Source organism: Oryctolagus cuniculus, chromosome 21 (assembly GCF_051225735.1).
Source record: "Oryctolagus cuniculus isolate XC-2025 breed Fujian yellow rabbit chromosome 21, ASM5122573v1, whole genome shotgun sequence".
Taxonomy (NCBI): Eukaryota; Metazoa; Chordata; class Mammalia; order Lagomorpha; family Leporidae; genus Oryctolagus; species Oryctolagus cuniculus.
Window position 1 is genome coordinate 29,048,700 of NC_142887.1, and position 18,177 is coordinate 29,066,876.

Consider the following 18,177-nt stretch of genomic DNA (forward strand, 5'->3'; position numbering starts at 1 on the left):
GCTTTCCCAGGTGCCTTAGCAGGTAGCTGGATCAGAAATGGAGCAGCCGGGACTTGAATTGGCACTCATATGGGATGCTGGCATTGCAGGTGGTGACTTAACCCATCAGCCCAGGCGGGCGTGCATCTAATGCCAGCTCTGTGGTCTGTTGTTTGCAAACCATTGAGCCTGCCATAGAAGACTACAAGGTTAATTTCAGAACCAGAGCCAGCTTTAACCCCCAAAGGATATTTTGATAATAGCTAGAAACATTTAAAAAATATTTTTTAGTTATTTGAAAGGCAGCATTGGGGTATGGGGGAGGGTGGGGGGATGTCTTCCATCTGCTGGTTCACTCCCCAGATGGCCACAATGGCCAGGGCTATGCCATTCTGAAGCTAGGAGCCTAGAGCTTCTGGGCCTCCTCCCAGGAACCCAAGCACTTGGGCCATCCTGTGCTGTTTTCCCAGGTGCACTAGCAGGGAACTGGAATTTAAGTGAAGCAGCCAAGACTCAAACGGACAGCCATATAGGATGCTGGAGTCTCAGGCGGCGGCTTTACTCACTATGCTATGATGCCAGCCCCTGGGAAATTTTTTTTTGTTCATGACTGGGAGAGGGGGTTGATTGGTGGAGTGTTACTGGCACCTAGTAGGTAACAAAAAAATTATTGACCCCAAAAGACAGTAGTGCCAGGGTTGAGAAGCCCTGTTTTTAAAAGAGCAGCTTTTACGTCATTGAGCAAAATACCTGATAATATAAGGCTCCATTGTGGAAGTAGTACCCAGGAACATGAAGTTAAAGGCAACCAGGAAGAGCCTTGTATTTTTGCAGAAATGCTCTGGAAGCCTTTTTTTTTTTTTTTTTTTTTTTTTTGACAGACAGAGTGGACAGTGAGAGAGAGAGAGAGAGAAAGGTCTTCCTTTGCCGTTGGTTCACCCTCCAATGGCCGCCACGGCCGGCGCATCGCGCTGATCCGATGGCAGGAGCCAGGTAATTATCCTGGTCTCTCATGGGGTGCAGGGTCCAAGGACTTGGGCCATCCTCCACTGCACTCCCTGGCCACAGCAGAGAGCTGGCCTGGAAGAGGGGCAACCGGGACAGAATCCGGCGCCCCGACCGGGACTAGAACCCGGTGTGCCGGTGCCGCAAGGCAGAGGATTAGCCTAGTGAGCCGCGGCGCGGGCCATTCTGGAAGCCTTTCTAATTCTCTGCAGATATTTTCTGTAGAAGGCAACCTTTGGTGGATGCTGCCGGGATCCGGATAACCAGGGCGTGGTCTTGCCCTGCATCAGTCTTACAGGACATGAGACAGATACAACACCGTCACATGAGGCAGAGCCTAGCAGCTGCCAGCAAAAGCTCACAAAGATCCAGTGTAGGGAGGAAGATGATTCTGCTTGGGAGCTGGGGCAGAGCGGGTCAGGGAGCATTTTACTAAGGGAGTGGCATTTGAAATAGCCCTTCAAGACTGATGGGTTTTTACCAGTGGGTGTATGGAGAAGGGAACCCCAGGATGGCAGGGCACATAAGATTGTACACTCAGGGTTTGATTTGGCTAGAAATGTCGGTGTGAGTGGTTTGGTTGAGATCACAGGTCAGGCAAATGTTGTGTGAGGCCTTCAACATCCTTAAAGTGGTTTCGGGGTCCTTAGGGGTAGTTCACCGGGAAACTGGAAAGATTGTGGAGTATCTGGAAGATGCAAGTGGAGGTGGCTCACAGGAAGGGGTTTGGGGGGAGGAGATGCTGCAGTCAGGAACCAGTTAGGCCATTCCAGCTCTTTTTGGTCGGAGGAGGTCCAGGCAGGACTCGAAGATGCACATGAGTCTACAGAGGCAGACCCCAGAAAGAGGCCTCTCTGAGATGCAGTTGGAGAAGGGAACTGTCAGATGCCCTTAGCGACTGAACCTGGGCAGTCACTGGGAAGATTGATGGGGCCACTGACCAGTATAGGAAAGGAGGGGTTGGGGCAGAAGAGGGTGAGTCATGGGAGATGGAGGATGCCCGTTGTGATGCTCACCCATTAGTCTCTCAACGCCTTCTCTCCCTCCTCCCAGTCTCCCGAGGAATGATTCTGACATCTCTGCTCTTTCTGAGGAGTGTCCTCTAGCCTGAATCTTGTGGCCTGAGTCAGGTGCTGAGAAAGTTTCTTTGGCCCTGGGGATCTGCTGTGAGCGATGGTCTCCCAGCTGCCTTGGTGTGGAGTGTGGGGCTCCCCAGTTGCTCTGACAGCACCCACAAAGCTGGACGAGGTCTCTGGTCTTCCTTGGCTCATCTCCCAGCAACGAGGGGGACTGGGAATGAGGAATGGAACAGGTCATGCTTGGAAGTCGCTTTCAAGATCAAGGTGGGTTTTTTTGGGTGGAGGGAGGTGGTAGTGGTGTTTATTTGTATTGACTGATGGCAAATACTTGTTGACCAAATGAACCAGTGCAGCTTACGTACCATGTTTCCCTGTTGACTATTCTTGGGTCTGAGTATTAATTTTTAAATCTCCTGCAGGTATCTTTGGACCAAACAGCCCCTCCCGTGTTGGATGGCACCAGTTTGGGGATAACCATGGGCCAGTCTGTGGACAGAGGCAACAGCCAGACCCTGGGGAACGCACAGAATGTGGGGGAACAGGGCTTCCCCTCCACCAACTCCAGCGACAGCAGGTGAGACTCAGAAAAGCTGAACTCATGACCCTGGGGACTAGGGACAGTTGAACCCCACAGGCTGTAGAGGCTGCGAGTCCAGAGCCCTGGGCCAGGTTCTGACTGTGGGTGGGTCCCTGGGTGAGTCAAGCCTTACCTGCACCTATAGGATGCACTAAGCTTCCCCTCCCTGCCAGCCTCACGGGGTGGCTGAAAGGGTCCCACAGAGGTGTAGAAAAGTGTCAGACACCATGCAGGTGTGCAGGGCCTTGGGAAGGGGTCCAGGCTATGTCTGTCCTGGTCTCCCTGGCGGCCATCATGGAACATCTTGCGTTGGTAGCCTGCAGCCAGGATGGAAATGAATGAACAGTGACTGAGTCCCTTATTGTGGCTGGACATGCCTGTTCTATTCCTAGTCCTGTGCCTCATTCGCCTCAAGTGCCTCTGCTTTAGATTTTTTTTAATTTGTCTTTAAATATTAAAAAAAATTAACCAACATGTAATAATTGTATGTATATATGGAGTAATGCACCCCAACTTCTAATTTTTTTTTTTTTAAGATTTATTCATTTATTTGAAAGGCAAAGTTACAGAGAGGAAGGAGGAGTGAGTGAGAGAGAGAGAGAGAGATCTTCTACCGGCTGGTTCACTCCCCCAGTGGCCACAATGGCTGGAGCTGAGCTGATACGAAGCCAAGAGCTTCTTCTGGGTCTCCCACATGGGTGCAGGGGCCCAAGGACTTGGGCCATCCTCAGCTGCTTTCCCAGGAGCATAGCATTAGCAGGGAGCTGGATCGGAAGTGGAGCAGCTAGGACTCAAACTGGCGCCTGTATAGGATGCCGGCACTACAGGCGGTGGCTTTACCCGCTATGGCACAGAACAGGCCCCCAAAATTTATTTTATTTGAAAAAGAGACAGAGGGTGAGAGATACAGAGAGATAGATCTTCCATCACTGGCTCACTCCCAAATGGCTACAACAGCTGACACTGGGCCAAGCCAAAGCCAGGAGCCAGGAACTCAATCCAGGTCACCCATATGTGTGGCAGGAACCCAATTGTTTGAGCCCTCATTGCCACCACCCATGATGCACATTAGCAGGAAGCTGGATAGAATCAGAGCCAGGACTCAAACCCGGGAACTCGGATTTGGAATGCTGGCATCCTCAGTGTCGACTTAATTGCTTCGCCAAACATCCAAGCTGTTCTTGGTCCCTCAGTGTACTGACCGAGTTGTCCTTGACTAAATGATTTGAGAATTTTTGCATCTGTTTCAGTGAGAGCAGAAAGCTGTCTGGTGTGCTCACCTGGCAGGCCCCTGTGGGCACTTAGTCAGTTTCCTTTATGTCGTAAATCTAGGCTGCTTTTAGCTGGGCATGGGGAAGGAGTGCGTCTGTCCGTTTCCCCTTTGCAACAGGTTCTCTTCTGTTTTCAGAAGAGCAGAGGAACTGGGGGATATTCAGGCTGGAACTAAGAAGACCGGAAACACCGTGGCTTCTAAAATCAGGGCAATGACCGAAAGTTACCCAGAACAGATTCTGGGCCATGGCAGAGAATTTCCCAGGAGAAGAAATTGCCATGGGGAAATCACTGCTGTTAGAAGATCTGAATTCTCTGCTGTTGAAGACATTCACTCAGACAGGGTGGATTTTGGTCCCGTCTCTGGGACTCAGTAGAGACTCAGGGATTAGAACGAAGTGCATCTTAAAGGTCTTTGAAAAAAAAAAAAAAAAAGAGATTCTTATTTATTTATTTATTTGAAAGGCAGAGTTACAGAGAGAGGAAGAGAGAGAGAGGTCTTCCATCTGCTGGTTCGCTCCCCAAATGGCTGCAACGGCCAGAGCTGAGCCTATCTGAAGCCAGGAGCCAGGAGCTTCTTCCGGGTCTCCTATGTGGGTACAAGGGCCCAAGGACTTAGGCCATTTTCTACTGCTTTCCCAGGCCATAGCAGGGAGCTAAACTGGAAGAGGAGCAGCCGGTACTCAAACCAGCGCCCCTATGGGTTGGCAGCACTACAGGCAGCAGCTTTACCTGCTATGCCACAGGGCTGGCCCCAGATTTTTTTTTTTTTTAAGATTTTAATTATTAATTTAGAGGTAGAGTTACAGACAGTGAGAGGGGAGACAGGAAGGTCTTCCATCCACCGGTTCATTCTCCAAATGGCTGCAATGGCTGGAGATGAGCCAATCTGAAGCCAGGAGCCATGAGCTGCTTCCAGGTCTCCTATGCGGGTGCAGGGGCCCAAGGACTTGGGCCATCTTCTATTGCTTTCCCAGGCCATAGCAGAGAGCTGGATCAGAAGAGGAGCAGCTGGGACTAGAACCTATATGGGATGCCGACACTGCAGACCAGGGCTTTAACCTGCTGTAACACAGCGCCGGCCCCAAGGTCTTTATTTTCTTAGGAGAGCTGTTTTCATTGATTTGTCTGAAATGAGATATCCTTATCTGCTAGGATATGTAGCTAGGGGCTAGGTCAGGCTGAAGCCAGCAGCTGGAATCTCAGTCTCAATCTTGCACATGGGTGGCAGTGACCCAAGTGCTTGAGCCATCACGAGCTGCCTCCCAGGGTGAATGTCAGCAGGATGCTGGAATCAGGAGCAGAGACGGAGCTGCACCCAGACACTCAGATACGGGTGTCCCAGGCGGCATCCTCACTGCCGTGCCAAATGCCTGTCTCTCAAGGATATTTAAAGGTTTTTTTTTTCCTTAACCCTGAGATTTTAAAATGTGACAGGGCATCCTGGACCTTGCAGGCAGTCAGGAAGAGGGGAGTGAGAGGTTTAAGGAGTCTGAAGAGTTTATGGATAAGCCCCAGAACTGGCCCAAAGAGTGGGAGGGGCCACGTAGCTGCCTGAGCATTACGTGGCTCAGGGATGGTCACACCACTGAGGAAGAACTTGAGTGACAGGTGGTAGAAAGATCTGGACTTAGGATTCCGCTCCAGACCCCAACGCTTCCTAGCCCTTTGGCCTTCCTTGGTTCCTGTAACCAACCTGGGCTTCAAAGGAGCTGTCATCATCCGTCATTCCGTCTGGTGGTGTCCACCATCCGGGGCTTCCTGCGTGCCAGTCCTCCACTTGCTGTAGTCCTGAGCCTCGTGGCGACCATGAAGACATGGACAGCACCATTCCCATTTCCTGGGCTAGGCAGCCAAGGCCACCAAAAGCTAGAGGCCCCACAGTTAGTTAGCACTGACCCTGCGATTCCGTCCCCTTGCTGTTAACTGTCACACCTAGGACTCTGGCCAGTGACCCCTGGGACAAAACCAGAGCCGTCTAGCGAGATGCCTTGGGAAATGGTTGGGCCTGACACATTGGGTAAATCTGCACACAAAGCCACTTTGAGTCTGGTTTCTGTTTTTGCTTTTTAACAGTATATTTTGGAAGTAGGAAATCTCCCAGGAGGTGTACCCAGGAGAATGCTGTCCAACTCCGTAAGAGGCAGAGGGCATTCCTAACGTTTGTGTTCTTGTCTCTGTGTGTGCTCTCCGGCTGTGCCGACGGATGCCCTGTGTCATAGCTCGCAGCAGCAGGCAGCAAGCTCCTTGACCTCGTCCTCCACCCTGGCAGAGATCCTGGAAGCCATGAAGCACCCCTCGTAAGTGGCTTGTCACCTGAGCGCACGCAAGGGCAGGAGGTGCCCCAAGGCCTGTCCACCACTGTGGGACCTGGGACAAGCCGCCTGACCCCTCTGAGCCTCTGTTTGTAAAATGGAATTTTAACAAAGTGGTCAAGTCACAGAGTTGACGTCAGGACTCGGGGGTGAGGAACCTTTCTTCTGCCAAGGCCCATTAGGATATTTATAACATCATCCGCGGGCCATACACAAATAGCAACTTAAAGATTAGCCTGCTGTAGATCTATTAAATTTCAAATCCCGCCTGTGGTCGCCGTGGCAGGGCCAGACCTTACACGGCCCATGGGCCAGATGTTCCCCACCACCCAGAAATGGAATAATCATGTCATGTTCTTAGTGCAGTGCCTGACAAGTGTAGACATCCTGTAGGGCCAGTTCCTTCCCCCTCTGTCCCCTACAGCACCTTCATTTGTGTCCTGACATGGAAATTTCTCTGGGCCTAGTGAACAGCATAGAGAAATTACTTTATGGGGGGGTGGGGGCGGGGGGTAATTGCTGTCTTGGGAGTCCCTTCTTTTTCATCTGCTCTTTCTACCTGTTGCCACACGCATCCTGCTCCCTGCTCCCCACACTGGAACCCAGGACAGGAGTCCAGCTGCTCTCCGAGCAGAAGGGCCTCTCGCCGTGCTGCTTTATCAGTGCCGAGGTGGTGCACTGGCTGGTGAACAACGTGGAGGGCGTCCAGACGCAGGCCATGGCCATCGACATCATGCAGGTGAGACGGCAAGGCCAGGCCCGCAGAGCTCCGTCTGCTTAGATCCCTAGGAAACCAGGGCCTGTCTCAGAAGCAGTCAGGCTTCCCAGTGATGAAACCAGTAGGCTGGGGAGGAGACCTGTTTGTGTTTTGTTTTTAAAATTTGTATTTATTTTAGAGGCAGAGAGAGAGAGAGAGAACAAGTGAGCTCTGTTGGATTCTCCTTTGGTTCACTCCCCAAATGCCCACAATGGCCAGGGTTGGGCTGGGGCTTAAGCTGGGAGCTGAGAACTAGGAACTCAGTCCCCAGTTTCTCTCAGGTGGGTGGCAGGAACCCAATTACTTGAGCCATCCGCTGCCTGTCTCCTGGGGTCTGCAGCAGCAGGAGGCTGGAGTCAGGAGACGCGCCTGGGGACCAAACCCAGGGACTCCAGTGAGAGGTGTGGGTATCTTTCCTGCTTGGCCGAATGCCCACTCTGAGGATCTGTTTGTAATAAGTGCAAGTCCTGTCTGGAATTGAAGAAAGAGCACATCTCGCTTTGAAACACGCTGTACCTTGACTGTCAAATCTGGCAGGATTTATCGTCTATACCAAAATGTCCTGGGCAGAATCTGTGCCCTTTTGAACTCTGGAGAAATGTCTGGGAGAGATTTCCAGGGAGTGCCTTCCCTGGGACCTGAAGCCCTCAATTCCCTCCAGTTTGCTTTTTCCAGATCTGAGGCTGGATTCACGGTTGTGTCTCAGAGGCCCCCGGCACCCTGCACTTACCCTGTCAGAGCCCTTAGCGCACAGAATGAAGAATCCGTCTGTGTCTCATCTGTCTCCTGCCTAGACCAGCTCTTTGGGGGTGGGACCACCTCTTACTGCTCATCTCCATACCACCGGTGTCTGGCATGTTGCTTGGCACTTACCTGGTGCTGACTGAATTTAATTACACTGCTTAGGACTGGCATTAAACAAGAGAGGAGGAGAATGAGCAAGGCAGAGCTGACTGAGCCAGTTCACGTCATCCTGTCCATAGAGAGAGCACTGCTGGAATTCAGTAATGGGTCTGAATCAGCACGCAGCCGGCACTTCTCTCTCAGGCTCTCCATGTCTGTTTTGCTTGGCCTTTCCCTGATAATTTGATGTACTTCCGTCTCCCAGAAAATGCAGTCTCCTCGTTCATGCAGTGAAATGCTACTGCAGCAGTTCAAACCAGCGTTGTGGGCTTAACACCCAGTCTGCAGAATGATATGGTAGTATGCGTTCAGTGTAAGGTAACTCATGCTCTCTAAAAAGTACCTCCCAGGGACAGGCACTGGGCTCGGCAGTTAGGGCGCCACTTGAGATGCCCACATCCCATCTCGAAGTGACCGGCTTCCAGTTCTGCCTGCACTCCTGATTCTAGCTTCTGGCTGATGTATACCCTGGGGTGAGGGCGGGGCAGCTGGTGGTGGCTCAAGTGGGTCCCTGCTGCCCATGAATACCATGAATATTCCTGGATTGAATTCCAGGCTCCTGGATTTGCTCTGGCCTCTCGGTCCTGACTGTTGGGGCTACTGGGGAGTGAACCAGTGAATGGGAGCGCTGTCCCCCACCCCTGTGTCTCTCTGCCTTTCAAAGAAATATAAACGTCAGACCTCTCGTTTTCTTTATCAATGTTTGTCTAGACAATCAAGTTCTTTAAAACATGCCTGAGAATAATATGTCACTAACCATGTATTTCTAGAGAGAGGAAGGGGAATGGGATTGGGAAAGTCCATAGGGATTTTTTAAAATAGAAAGATCTGAAGTTTCTACAGTAATCCTCCCCTATCCACAGTGTTGATTTCCCAGTCAACCTTGCCTCCAGTCAGTCTTGGTCCAAATAGACTAATGGCAAACTCTAGAAGTAGACATTCCATGACATGACAGGAATGGGAAAAGTCATGGATATAACTTTTATTACAGTATATTATTGTAGTTGCACTGTCTCATTATTAATTATTGTTACTCTCTACCTAATTTATAAGTTACACTTGTGTATGTGTAGTGAAAATGTAGCATATATAGGGTATGTGCAGTTTCATACATCCACTGGGGGTCTTGGAATGGGTCCCCTGCAGATAAGGGGGCCTATGTATAGTATGTTAACTTTTAAAAACCTGAAAGTGCTATCCCTTTGGATATCCCTTTGATATCTTTGTACTTTTCTGTATGCTTGAAATATTTGAAAGCATAATAGAATGCATTTAGATTTTATGACATAATTGACACCAGGCTCATTTGCATAGGGCAGCAGGTGTGTCTAATCCGGGGTGGCAGGTAGGGTTCTCCTCAGTGCCCCTGGCCCTCCCTTGGCTGCCTCTCTGGGATTTCCCTCCATAGGAATTTCAGAGTTCAATGTCTCTCCTAGAAAATGCTGGAAGAGCAGCTCATCACACACGCATCTGGGGAAGCCTGGCGGACCTTCATCTACGGCTTCTACTTCTACAAGATCGTAATGGACAAAGAACCCGACCGAGGTCAGAGCCAGGGCACTGGCCATTACCCCCAGGGCTGGGAATTTTTTCCTGGGAACTTGCTGTATCACATGACCATGCCTTCTGCGCTCCACGGTGCGGTTGGGGTCTAAGTTGACAGATGTACCTGCTTCCCAGAGCATTTGTGTCTAATTTAAGTGAGGGGGGGCTTCTTAAGTTACAGTGTGTCCTCGGTGAGGACAGTGCAGGAAGAAGACAAACCTGAAAGATGCCAAGGGACCCGGTGTTGTGAAATCCCCACCAGTCATTCTACGGTAGCTGTTTGGAATGATGGCACCCCCACCACCACCAGGCACAGGTGGTTCTGATATAACAGGATGGGGGCCGACCTGATTTATAGCCCCTCTCACTTGCTGGGTCTCCAGAAAGACCGTCGAGTCCTAGCAGGTTTTCCAAAGGATAGTTTAAGTATTGTCATTCCTCAGTGTCTGTGGAAATGGTTCCAAGACTCCCGAGGATGCCAAAATCCACAGGTGCGCAAGCCCCTTATATGAGATGGCATGGGGTTCTCATAGAGCCAACACAGCTGCTCCTACCCACCCTAAATCATCGGTACATATAACAATTCACATAACGTAAATGCTATACAAACAGTTATTACACTATATTGTTTAGGAAATAATGGCAAGGAAAAAAACCCTATTTTTTCAAATATTTTTCCATCTTCTGTTAGTTGAATCTGAGGATAGGGAACCTTTTTTTTTTCCAAAAATGAGAAAAAGTAATCCCTCTCAGTTGGAAATCACATCTGGCACATCAGAGCCAGCTCTCATAGCTCTGGGGGCACCCAGAATTCAGACGTCTTCAAGTGTGCCCAGCTCACACGGAGCCCTTGGCTGGAAGCGACTCGCATCCTGCAGGCAGCTGGCTCCAGCACCTCTGGGCTGAAGGCATCATGGGGGAGAGGAAGCAGCCGGTGCCACTCCCCGTGGCCTCTTGTCCAAAGATGCGTAGAAAAAAGACCTAGGCAAACTTTTTCCCTTTAGTACATCCATTAACACCCTTGCCCTTCAGCTCAAAATTTGACCAGTAGATTACCTGTTTAGCCCTCAAGTTGAAAAGAAATATTAGTTTCATATACTCTAAAACTAGAGGCATAAATGTGAGGATAAACTATTTTGATTGAAGTAAAGCACACATACAATGAAATGGCCTATTTGAAAGTGAACAGTTCAGGGGCATTTAGTGCATTTACGGTGTTGTGCACCTGTCACCTCTGTCTAGTTCCAGAGTTTTCATCACCCCTGAGAGAAACCTGTCCCAGCCCCCATTAGCAGTCACTCCTCAGCTCCTCTTCCTCTGTCCCCTGCCCCAGCAGCCACCGGTCTGCCCTCTGTCTCAGATCTACCTGTCCCGGACATTTCATCTAAATGGAATCATACAGTACAGTGGTCTTTTTTTATTTTTTTATTTTGTTTTTTGACAGGCAGAATTAGACAGTGAGAGAGAGAGAGAAAGGTCTTCCTTTTCCATTGGTTCTTCCCCCAAATGGCCGCTACGGCCGGTGCACTGCGCCGATCTGAAACCGGGAGCCAGGTGCTTCCTCCTGGTCTCCCATGCGGGTGCAGGACCCAAGGACTTGGGCCATCCTCCACTGCCTTCCTGGGCCACAGCAGAGAGCTGGAATGGAAGAGGAGCAATCGGGACAGAATCCGGCACTGTAACCGGGACTAGAACCCGGAGTGCCGGCGCTGCAGGCGGAGGATTAGCCAAGTGAGCCGCAGCACCGGCCATGTACAGTGGTCTTGTGAGTCTGACTTTTCTGTGACTTAGCATCAGGTTCATCCACACTGTAGCAGGTGTGTCGGGCAGAAAGTAAGCATTTGTGCTGAAAGCCTCTCCTGCTCCCCCTCTGCCTCTCGCAGTGACCATGCAGCAGCCCACCACCACCTGGCACACGGCGGGGGTGGACGACTTTGCCAGCTTCCAGCGCAAGTGGTTTGAGGTGGCCTTCGTGGCCGAAGAGCTGCTGCACTCCGAGATCCCCGCCTTCCTCCTGCCCTGGCTGCCCAGCCGGCCAGCCTCCTACGCAAGCAGGCACAGCTCCTTTAGCCGCAGCTTTGGAGGACGGAGCCAGGCAGCTGCGCTTCTAGGTAGGTGCCTGACACAGGTGACGCCTGGGGACGTGCTGGTGGGTGGCTGGGGGAGGGTGGTGGCCAGCCAAGGTCACGATGCCACATGAACCATGATTAGAACTGTGGTGTCTATCACAGCTGGCCGTTGTGTCTGTCACAGTGTGAGTTCCCATGGCTGTCTTCCACTGGCTGAGTGGGCCCATCATCCCAGCCAACAGCGTCTAGCACCTCTCACATGAGAGCGTGATGCCAAACCTGCACAGACAGCAGAGGAGAGATGATGTGGTCACTTTGCCCAAGAGGCCCTCAGGATTCAGGGGACGTGAGCTGCTGACCACAGCAGGTTCGCTTCCTGCCAGGGCCCCTCCCCATAGGTACAGCGTCCTGGGATCTCAGAACAGGAAGGAACCCAAGGTTGTGCATTGCAGACTCTTATGCTGAGCAAAAATTTCCCATCATCCCTTCCTTCCCATATGTGTGGACCACCTTGAGGGCTGTCTACTGGGATGCCTCAGGACAGGGGTGAACATGCTTATTGAATGGTAGTGACCTATGATAGGAAACTGGAACTTGTGCTCTGAAAGACCTGGCAGATGGGTTGAGATGGGAGCATCTTCAGAAAATCCATGCTCTGTGGGATTTATCTCATGAGATCCTGAAACCCTCTGGAAGGAAGCAAGCAAGCAAACCTAACAGACCGAACTCCAGTGAAAGCCCACGTTCTACTCCACTTACCTTCAGACACCCAGCTAGTGGGAGTCCCTGTGTAGGACACAATGGAGATCTTAGTAGTCACTCCATTCCCCGGAGCCTCAGACCTGGGGGCCGCAGGAGTGGCTCCGCTCTCTCCTCGCCCAGCACTGCATGAGACGGAAGGGCTGGAGAACCTGTGGCAGAACCAAGGAAGGAAAAGCTTCTCCACCTCTCAGCCTGGCAGGCACTGCTCTCCCTCCTTCCGCCCCTCCTTGGCCTCCTTGCCTTTCTTACTCTCCAATTGCTCGAAGTCTCTGGGGATCAAAGAGGCCACGTGCTCCCCGTTATCCTGGGGTGCTCACGTCCAGCGCCCTGACTCACCTCAAGCACCACTGGGGCTTGACACCCCAGGCCTGCGAGCCCCTGGAACAGCTGGCAGCAAGCTCATCTTGTGCAGTTCGTGCCCAAGAAGGGCTTCTAAGAAGCAGCACATCAAAGGGCAGTTACCTCACACCAGTGGGAAGCACAAGCCAAAGTCTGACAGCAAAGGTGGTATCAGGAAGACCTCTTACCAACAGAGAAAGCGTAGAATTCAGCAAGTTTCAGCAAGTACAGCCTTTTTTTTTTTTTTTTTTTTTTTAACAGGCAGAGTGGACAGTGAGAGAGAGAGACAGAGAGAAAGGTCTTCCTTTGCCGTTGGTTCACCCTCCAATGGCCGCTGCGGCCGGCGCACCGCGCTGATCCGATGGCAGGAGCCAGGTACTTTTCCTGGTTTCCCATAGGGTGCAGGGCCCAAGCACTTGGGCCATCCTCCACTGCACTCCCTGGCCACAGCAAAGAGCTGGCCTGGAAGAGGGGCAACTGGGACAGAATCCGGCGCCCTGACCGGGACTAGAACCTGGTGTGCCTGCGCCGCAAGGCGGAGGATTAGCCTAGTGAGCCACAGCGCCGGCCCAGCAAGTACAACCTTAATTTGTGAGTTATGGCATACAGGAAGTGTCTCAAGACCGAGTGTCATGGCCTTTTTCTCCACTAAATCAAGGTTTGTTTGTTTGTTTTTGTTTTTGTTTTGTTTTTTTTTTTTTTTTTTGGACAGGCAGAGTTAGACAGTGAGAGAGAGGTCTTCCTTCTGTTGGTTCACCCCCAAATGGCCGCTACGGCTGGTGCTGCGCCAATCCAAAGCCAGGAGCCAGGTGCTTCCTCCTGGTCTCCCATGGGGTGCAGGGCCCAAACACTTGGGCCATCCTCCACTGCCCTCCCGGGCCACAGCAGAGAGCTGGCCTGGAAGAGGGGCAACCGGGACAGAATCTGGCACTGTAACCGGGACTAGAACCCAGGGTGCCGGCGCCACAGGCGGAGGATTAGCCTAGTGAGCTGCAGCACCGGCCCAAGTATTGTTTTTAGTAGCCAAGTTTTAAAGTCTGCTTTTTCCTTTTAGATACAAGTTAAAGGTTATTCTCTTCTCTGAGGGGCAAGGAGTTAAACCTTAAAGCCATACTCAAGAGAGCGTTGAGAGGGTTGCCTTTTGAGACAGAGACATAGTGGGTTACCTTAAATAAATACCAGATCATTTGACACAGCAGTGAAGATGCCCACATCCCGTATCAGAGTGCCTGTGTTCGAGTCCTGGCTCCCTTTCCAATTTTACTTCCTGCTTTTGCATACCCTGGGAAACAACAGGTGACAACTCAAGTAGTTCTTGGGTCCTGGCTTCAGCCTGACTGTTGTGAACATTTGGGGAGAGAACCAGCAGTTGGAAGATTTCTGTCTGTCTGTCTGTGTGTCGATCTATTTGTCTCTCTGCCTTTAAAAAAGAAAAAAATACTTTGGATTATGTATGGTGACGTTTTATTTACCTGCAAGCTGAAGGAAGCGACAGGATTTCTGAAGAACTCAATGGGCTGCCACAAATCCAGATGTCGCCCTTGTAGGAAGAGGTCATGGCCAGCACGTGCAGCCTATTTGCCGAGTTCTGGGAAGTCAGGTCATAGGTCACTGAGTACCACCCCAGGTTAGAAGCAGAGAATTGGGGTACCTACAGGCAGCAGCTGTGCTGACACATTTTAGCAAAATGGTTTTCAAAGTGAATCTGGTAATTTTTGGTCTTTTTTTTTTTTTAATTTTTTTTTTTTTTGATAGGCAGAGTGGACAGTGAGAGAGACAGAGAGGAATGTCTTCCTTTGCCGTTGGTTCACCCTCCAATGGCCACCGCGGCCTGCACGCTGCAGCTGGCGCACCACGCTGATCCGATGGCAGGAGCCAGGTGCTTCTCCTGGTCTCCCATGGGGTGCAGGGCCCAAGCACCTGGGCCATCCTCCACTGCACTCCCGGGCCACAGCAGAGAGCTGGCCTGGAAGAGGGGCAACTGGGACAGAATCCGGCGCCCCGACCGGGACTAGAACCCGGTGTGCCGGCGCCGCAAGGCGGAGGATTAGCCTAGTGAGCTGTGGCGCCGGCCTGGTCTTTTTTTTTTTTTAACAAAAAGATTTGGTTTTTTATTTGAAAGGGAGACAACAGACACACACACACACACACACACACACACACGCAGATACAGAGATCTTTCATCCTTTGGTTTACTCTCCAGATGCCTGCAACAGTCGGGGCTGGGTCAGACCAAAGCCAAGCACCCAGAAAACTCCATCCTGGTCTCCCACATGGGTCACCGGGAGCCAAGTACTTAGGCCATCTTCCACTGCCTTACCAAGCACATTAGCAGGAAGCTGGATCAGAAGCAGAGCCGCTGAAACTCAAACCGGCACTCCAGTATGGGATGCTAGTGCTGCAGGTGGGGGCTTAACCCTCTGCACCACAACACCATCCCCACTTTTGGTCCTTTTAAGTTGGGAGGTAGCTGTCATTTATTCAGAAAACTTTCCTTTTCTGTTGGTGTGTTGAAAGGAATTATTCTCGGAAATCTTCTGCAAGGAGTACCAAACCTTATCTGAGCCTTGGCACTTTGGGCATTGGAGGCCAAGTGATTCTTTGCTATGGGGCTGTCCTTGCAACCTGCGATGCTGAGCAGCATCCCTGGCCTCTGCTGGGTGCCAGTTACACCCCTAGCACCCCCTGTGTGGCACAGCGTCTCCTGACACCGCCAGGTGTCCCCTGAGGGGTGGGGTGTATATAGACAAAACTGTTTCTGGGGCAGTTGAAAACCGCTGCCCTTCAGGGAGAGCCGTGATTGGAGAACTCAGCAAGAACCCGAGAAGCTTTGATGCTTATCAGAAAGTTCTGGAAGCAGGTGTCCTGGCATGTAGGAAAGGGCTGCCTTCAGAGACGGGGGGCAGAATGCATGGTCCAAGCTAGAGCCTCAGTGTTAGAAAGCAGTGCCCTCTCTGCTGCGTGCTGGCCCCCGGGCTCCTCCTGTGCTTTCCGCTGGCCGGCCATGCCATCTGTGTTAGCTTCTGCCCTGCCCAGCATGGGGCAGTGGTGACAACAGCATGATTTCTAGAGCCTTCGTGGGCCAACCGGAGAGTCATCTTACATGATCCTCAGCTGGGTCCTATCATGGAGGCTCTGGCTTATGTTTTAGAGCTCAGGAAACCGAGGCTCGGCACGGTGAAGCTGCTGGCCCCGGCTCCGCCTCTACTCAGGGCCGGAGCTGGAGTTTATCCTCAGAGAGCTCTAAACGCTGCACTTGGCCTCGTGAAGACGGAAGTCGGAGCCCGTCAGACTGTGGGGTGGTTCGCGCGATGGCCCAGGGCAGCGGCTGTCCTTGCTGATGGAAGACACTCAGGTCCTGGCCCTGGCTAGAAAACCCTAGCGGTCCCCAGTGTGGCTTTTCTTGTCTTTCCCTCTCTGCCAGCCCCGCTGGCCTTCCAGCATATTCCTCCCCAGCCCCGACCCCGGCAAGCCCTTGCCCCCTAACCAGGACCTACAACCCGCTGGTCTTGCCGCCTTCCTCCTCTTCCTCACCATCCCTGCATCTTCACTTCCCTCGTTACACAGCTTAGCGCCACCAACTCTCTACCCCCTGCTCGCCACCCCTAGCCTCAGCATCCTGTGTTACTGGGAACGTGGAAGCCCTCAGAGGTAGACCCTGGATTCCCACCTGCTGCCATCTGCCCTTGCCAGCAGCCATGTCTGTCCCTGTCCCCTTGCCTCTCCACCCAGGGCTGTGCATGACGCCCACCACAACCTGTCGAAGCCGGGGTCTCCACACGTGCGCAGTGCTCGGCAGCGTTCCCACACCGTCCCCTGTCTGGGAACTTGCCCCCTCTACCCGGGCATCTTTACTCCTCCATTGTTAAAAGTCAAGCCCAGCAGATACAACAACTGAGAAGTCCAAGTGAGCTTTCTTTCCATGCCCACACTGGAGCGGCTTGTCACCAGGGAGCCCCGCGTGGCTGAGTTGCCAGCTCCCCAGCCCCATCCGCAGTGTCTGTCAGATAGCCCCTGCCTCCTCCATTAGCTTCTTCTCCGCTCAGCTCTGAAGAGAGCACCCCCTTCCCAGCCCTCCCTCCTGCTCGCTCATCAGCGCCCTTCACCGACTCTCCTGAGTGCTCAGTGTTGCAGCCCCAGGCTTTAGCAGCTCCTCCAGGCCAGAGGCCTTCATTACCCCGAGATCTGGATGCTCCCAAGCTCCTGTCTCTACGCCAGACCATGCTCCCTGGGTCAGGACCCCTCCATCCGCCTACCTGTGCATCACCAGAGGACTACCTGTCCCGTGTTCAGACAGCTCTGCTGCTCCCACCCCAGCCCTGCTTCTTCCGTGCATCTTGGTCCCTTAGGCCAGAAAAACTCAGCTGCTTCCCATGCTCCTCTTTCCCTCCCACCCTGCATCCAGCCCACCAGCAAGCCTGCACTTTCTCTCCTCCTCCCTCCCTTCCTTTCTTAAGATTTATTTATTTATTCAAAAGTCATAGCTACAGAGAGAGAGAGAGGGAGATCTTCTATATGCTGGTTCACTCCCCAGATGGCTGTAACAGCCAGGGCTGAGCCAGGCCGAAGCCAGGAGCCAGGAACTTTATCTGGATCTCCTATGTGGGTGCAGGAGCAGAAGCACTTGGGCTGTCTTCCGCTGCTTTTCCCAGGCTATTAGCAGGGAGCTGGATTGGAAGTGGAGCAGCCGGGACCTGAACCAGTGCCCGTATGGAATGCTGACCTCACGCGTGGTAGCTTTACCCACCATGCCATAAAGGGGGCCCCAGCTCTGGGTTCCTTTTTTTGACTTTCAGTGTAGATCAGGGCTGACTGCTCCTTACTGTCTCCTCTATGACCCTGGTCCAAGGCACCATCATCTCCAGCCTGCATCACTGCAGCCACCTCCCGGCTGACCCCTTCAGATGGAGGTCGGGTCAAGTTCCTCCTCCGGGCAGCGTCCTCTCTGCTCCAGGCTCACTTCAGCAGCCCGCAGGCTGTCGAGGCTGTGACCTGTCTCCTGTTCACCTACTGGGCACTGTGCCGCACCACTCTGGCTGCCCTGCACATTGGCCACACTCTGCTTCCAGGCCCTTCCTCTTGCTGCTCCCTCACTTGCCTACGTCTCTCTTCCAAGGTTGTGTGTAGTGAGACCTTCCCTGACCCCACCCAGCCCTTTCTAGGCCTCTCTGACTCTGCTTCTTTGTCTCCTTTGCTTGTAGCACCACATGTCGTATGTGTGTATTTTCTACTTCCGCAGGGACGTAAGCTGTGGGATGAGTTTTGTCTTATTCAGTGGCTGTTCCAGCACCTAGGACAGTACTTAGTGGCTGGTCGGTTTCAATCAATGAAAAAAAGCATGAATGCAGTTTGACAGAATCGGGGGGGAAATTGAATTTGGAACATTAGGGCTAGGAGCTGCAAACCTTCTGACCCTAAGCAATTAACTATGCACTTGTCAGAAAGACAGTAGTCCTCTTGAACATGCTGCCAGCTTGGGAACAGGCGAGCTGCCTATCACCTAGGCATGAGCATGGTCCCCACCCAGACAGACAGTGCACGTGTCACAGACAGAGGTGCCTGCATGGTCCCAGCT

At 52.2% G+C, this 18,177-nt stretch overlaps 1 protein-coding gene across 13 annotated transcripts in view; it reads left to right on the top strand.

Moving 5' to 3' along the window:
* DEPDC5 (DEP domain containing 5, GATOR1 subcomplex subunit) overlaps positions 1 to 18,177 on the top strand; it is a 151,952-nt gene that overhangs the window by 119,765 nt on the left and 14,010 nt on the right. For all 13 annotated transcript variants that reach the window (XM_051826696.3, XM_051826701.3, XM_051826700.3 and 10 more), the window contains 5 exons: positions 2,483 to 2,637; positions 6,135 to 6,212; positions 6,834 to 6,966; positions 9,324 to 9,432; positions 11,316 to 11,543. In XM_051826696.3, coding sequence (XP_051682656.3) covers positions 2,483 to 2,637; positions 6,135 to 6,212; positions 6,834 to 6,966; positions 9,324 to 9,432; positions 11,316 to 11,543 — 703 coding nt within the window. The remainder of the gene's footprint in view (positions 1 to 2,482; positions 2,638 to 6,134; positions 6,213 to 6,833; positions 6,967 to 9,323; positions 9,433 to 11,315; positions 11,544 to 18,177) is intronic.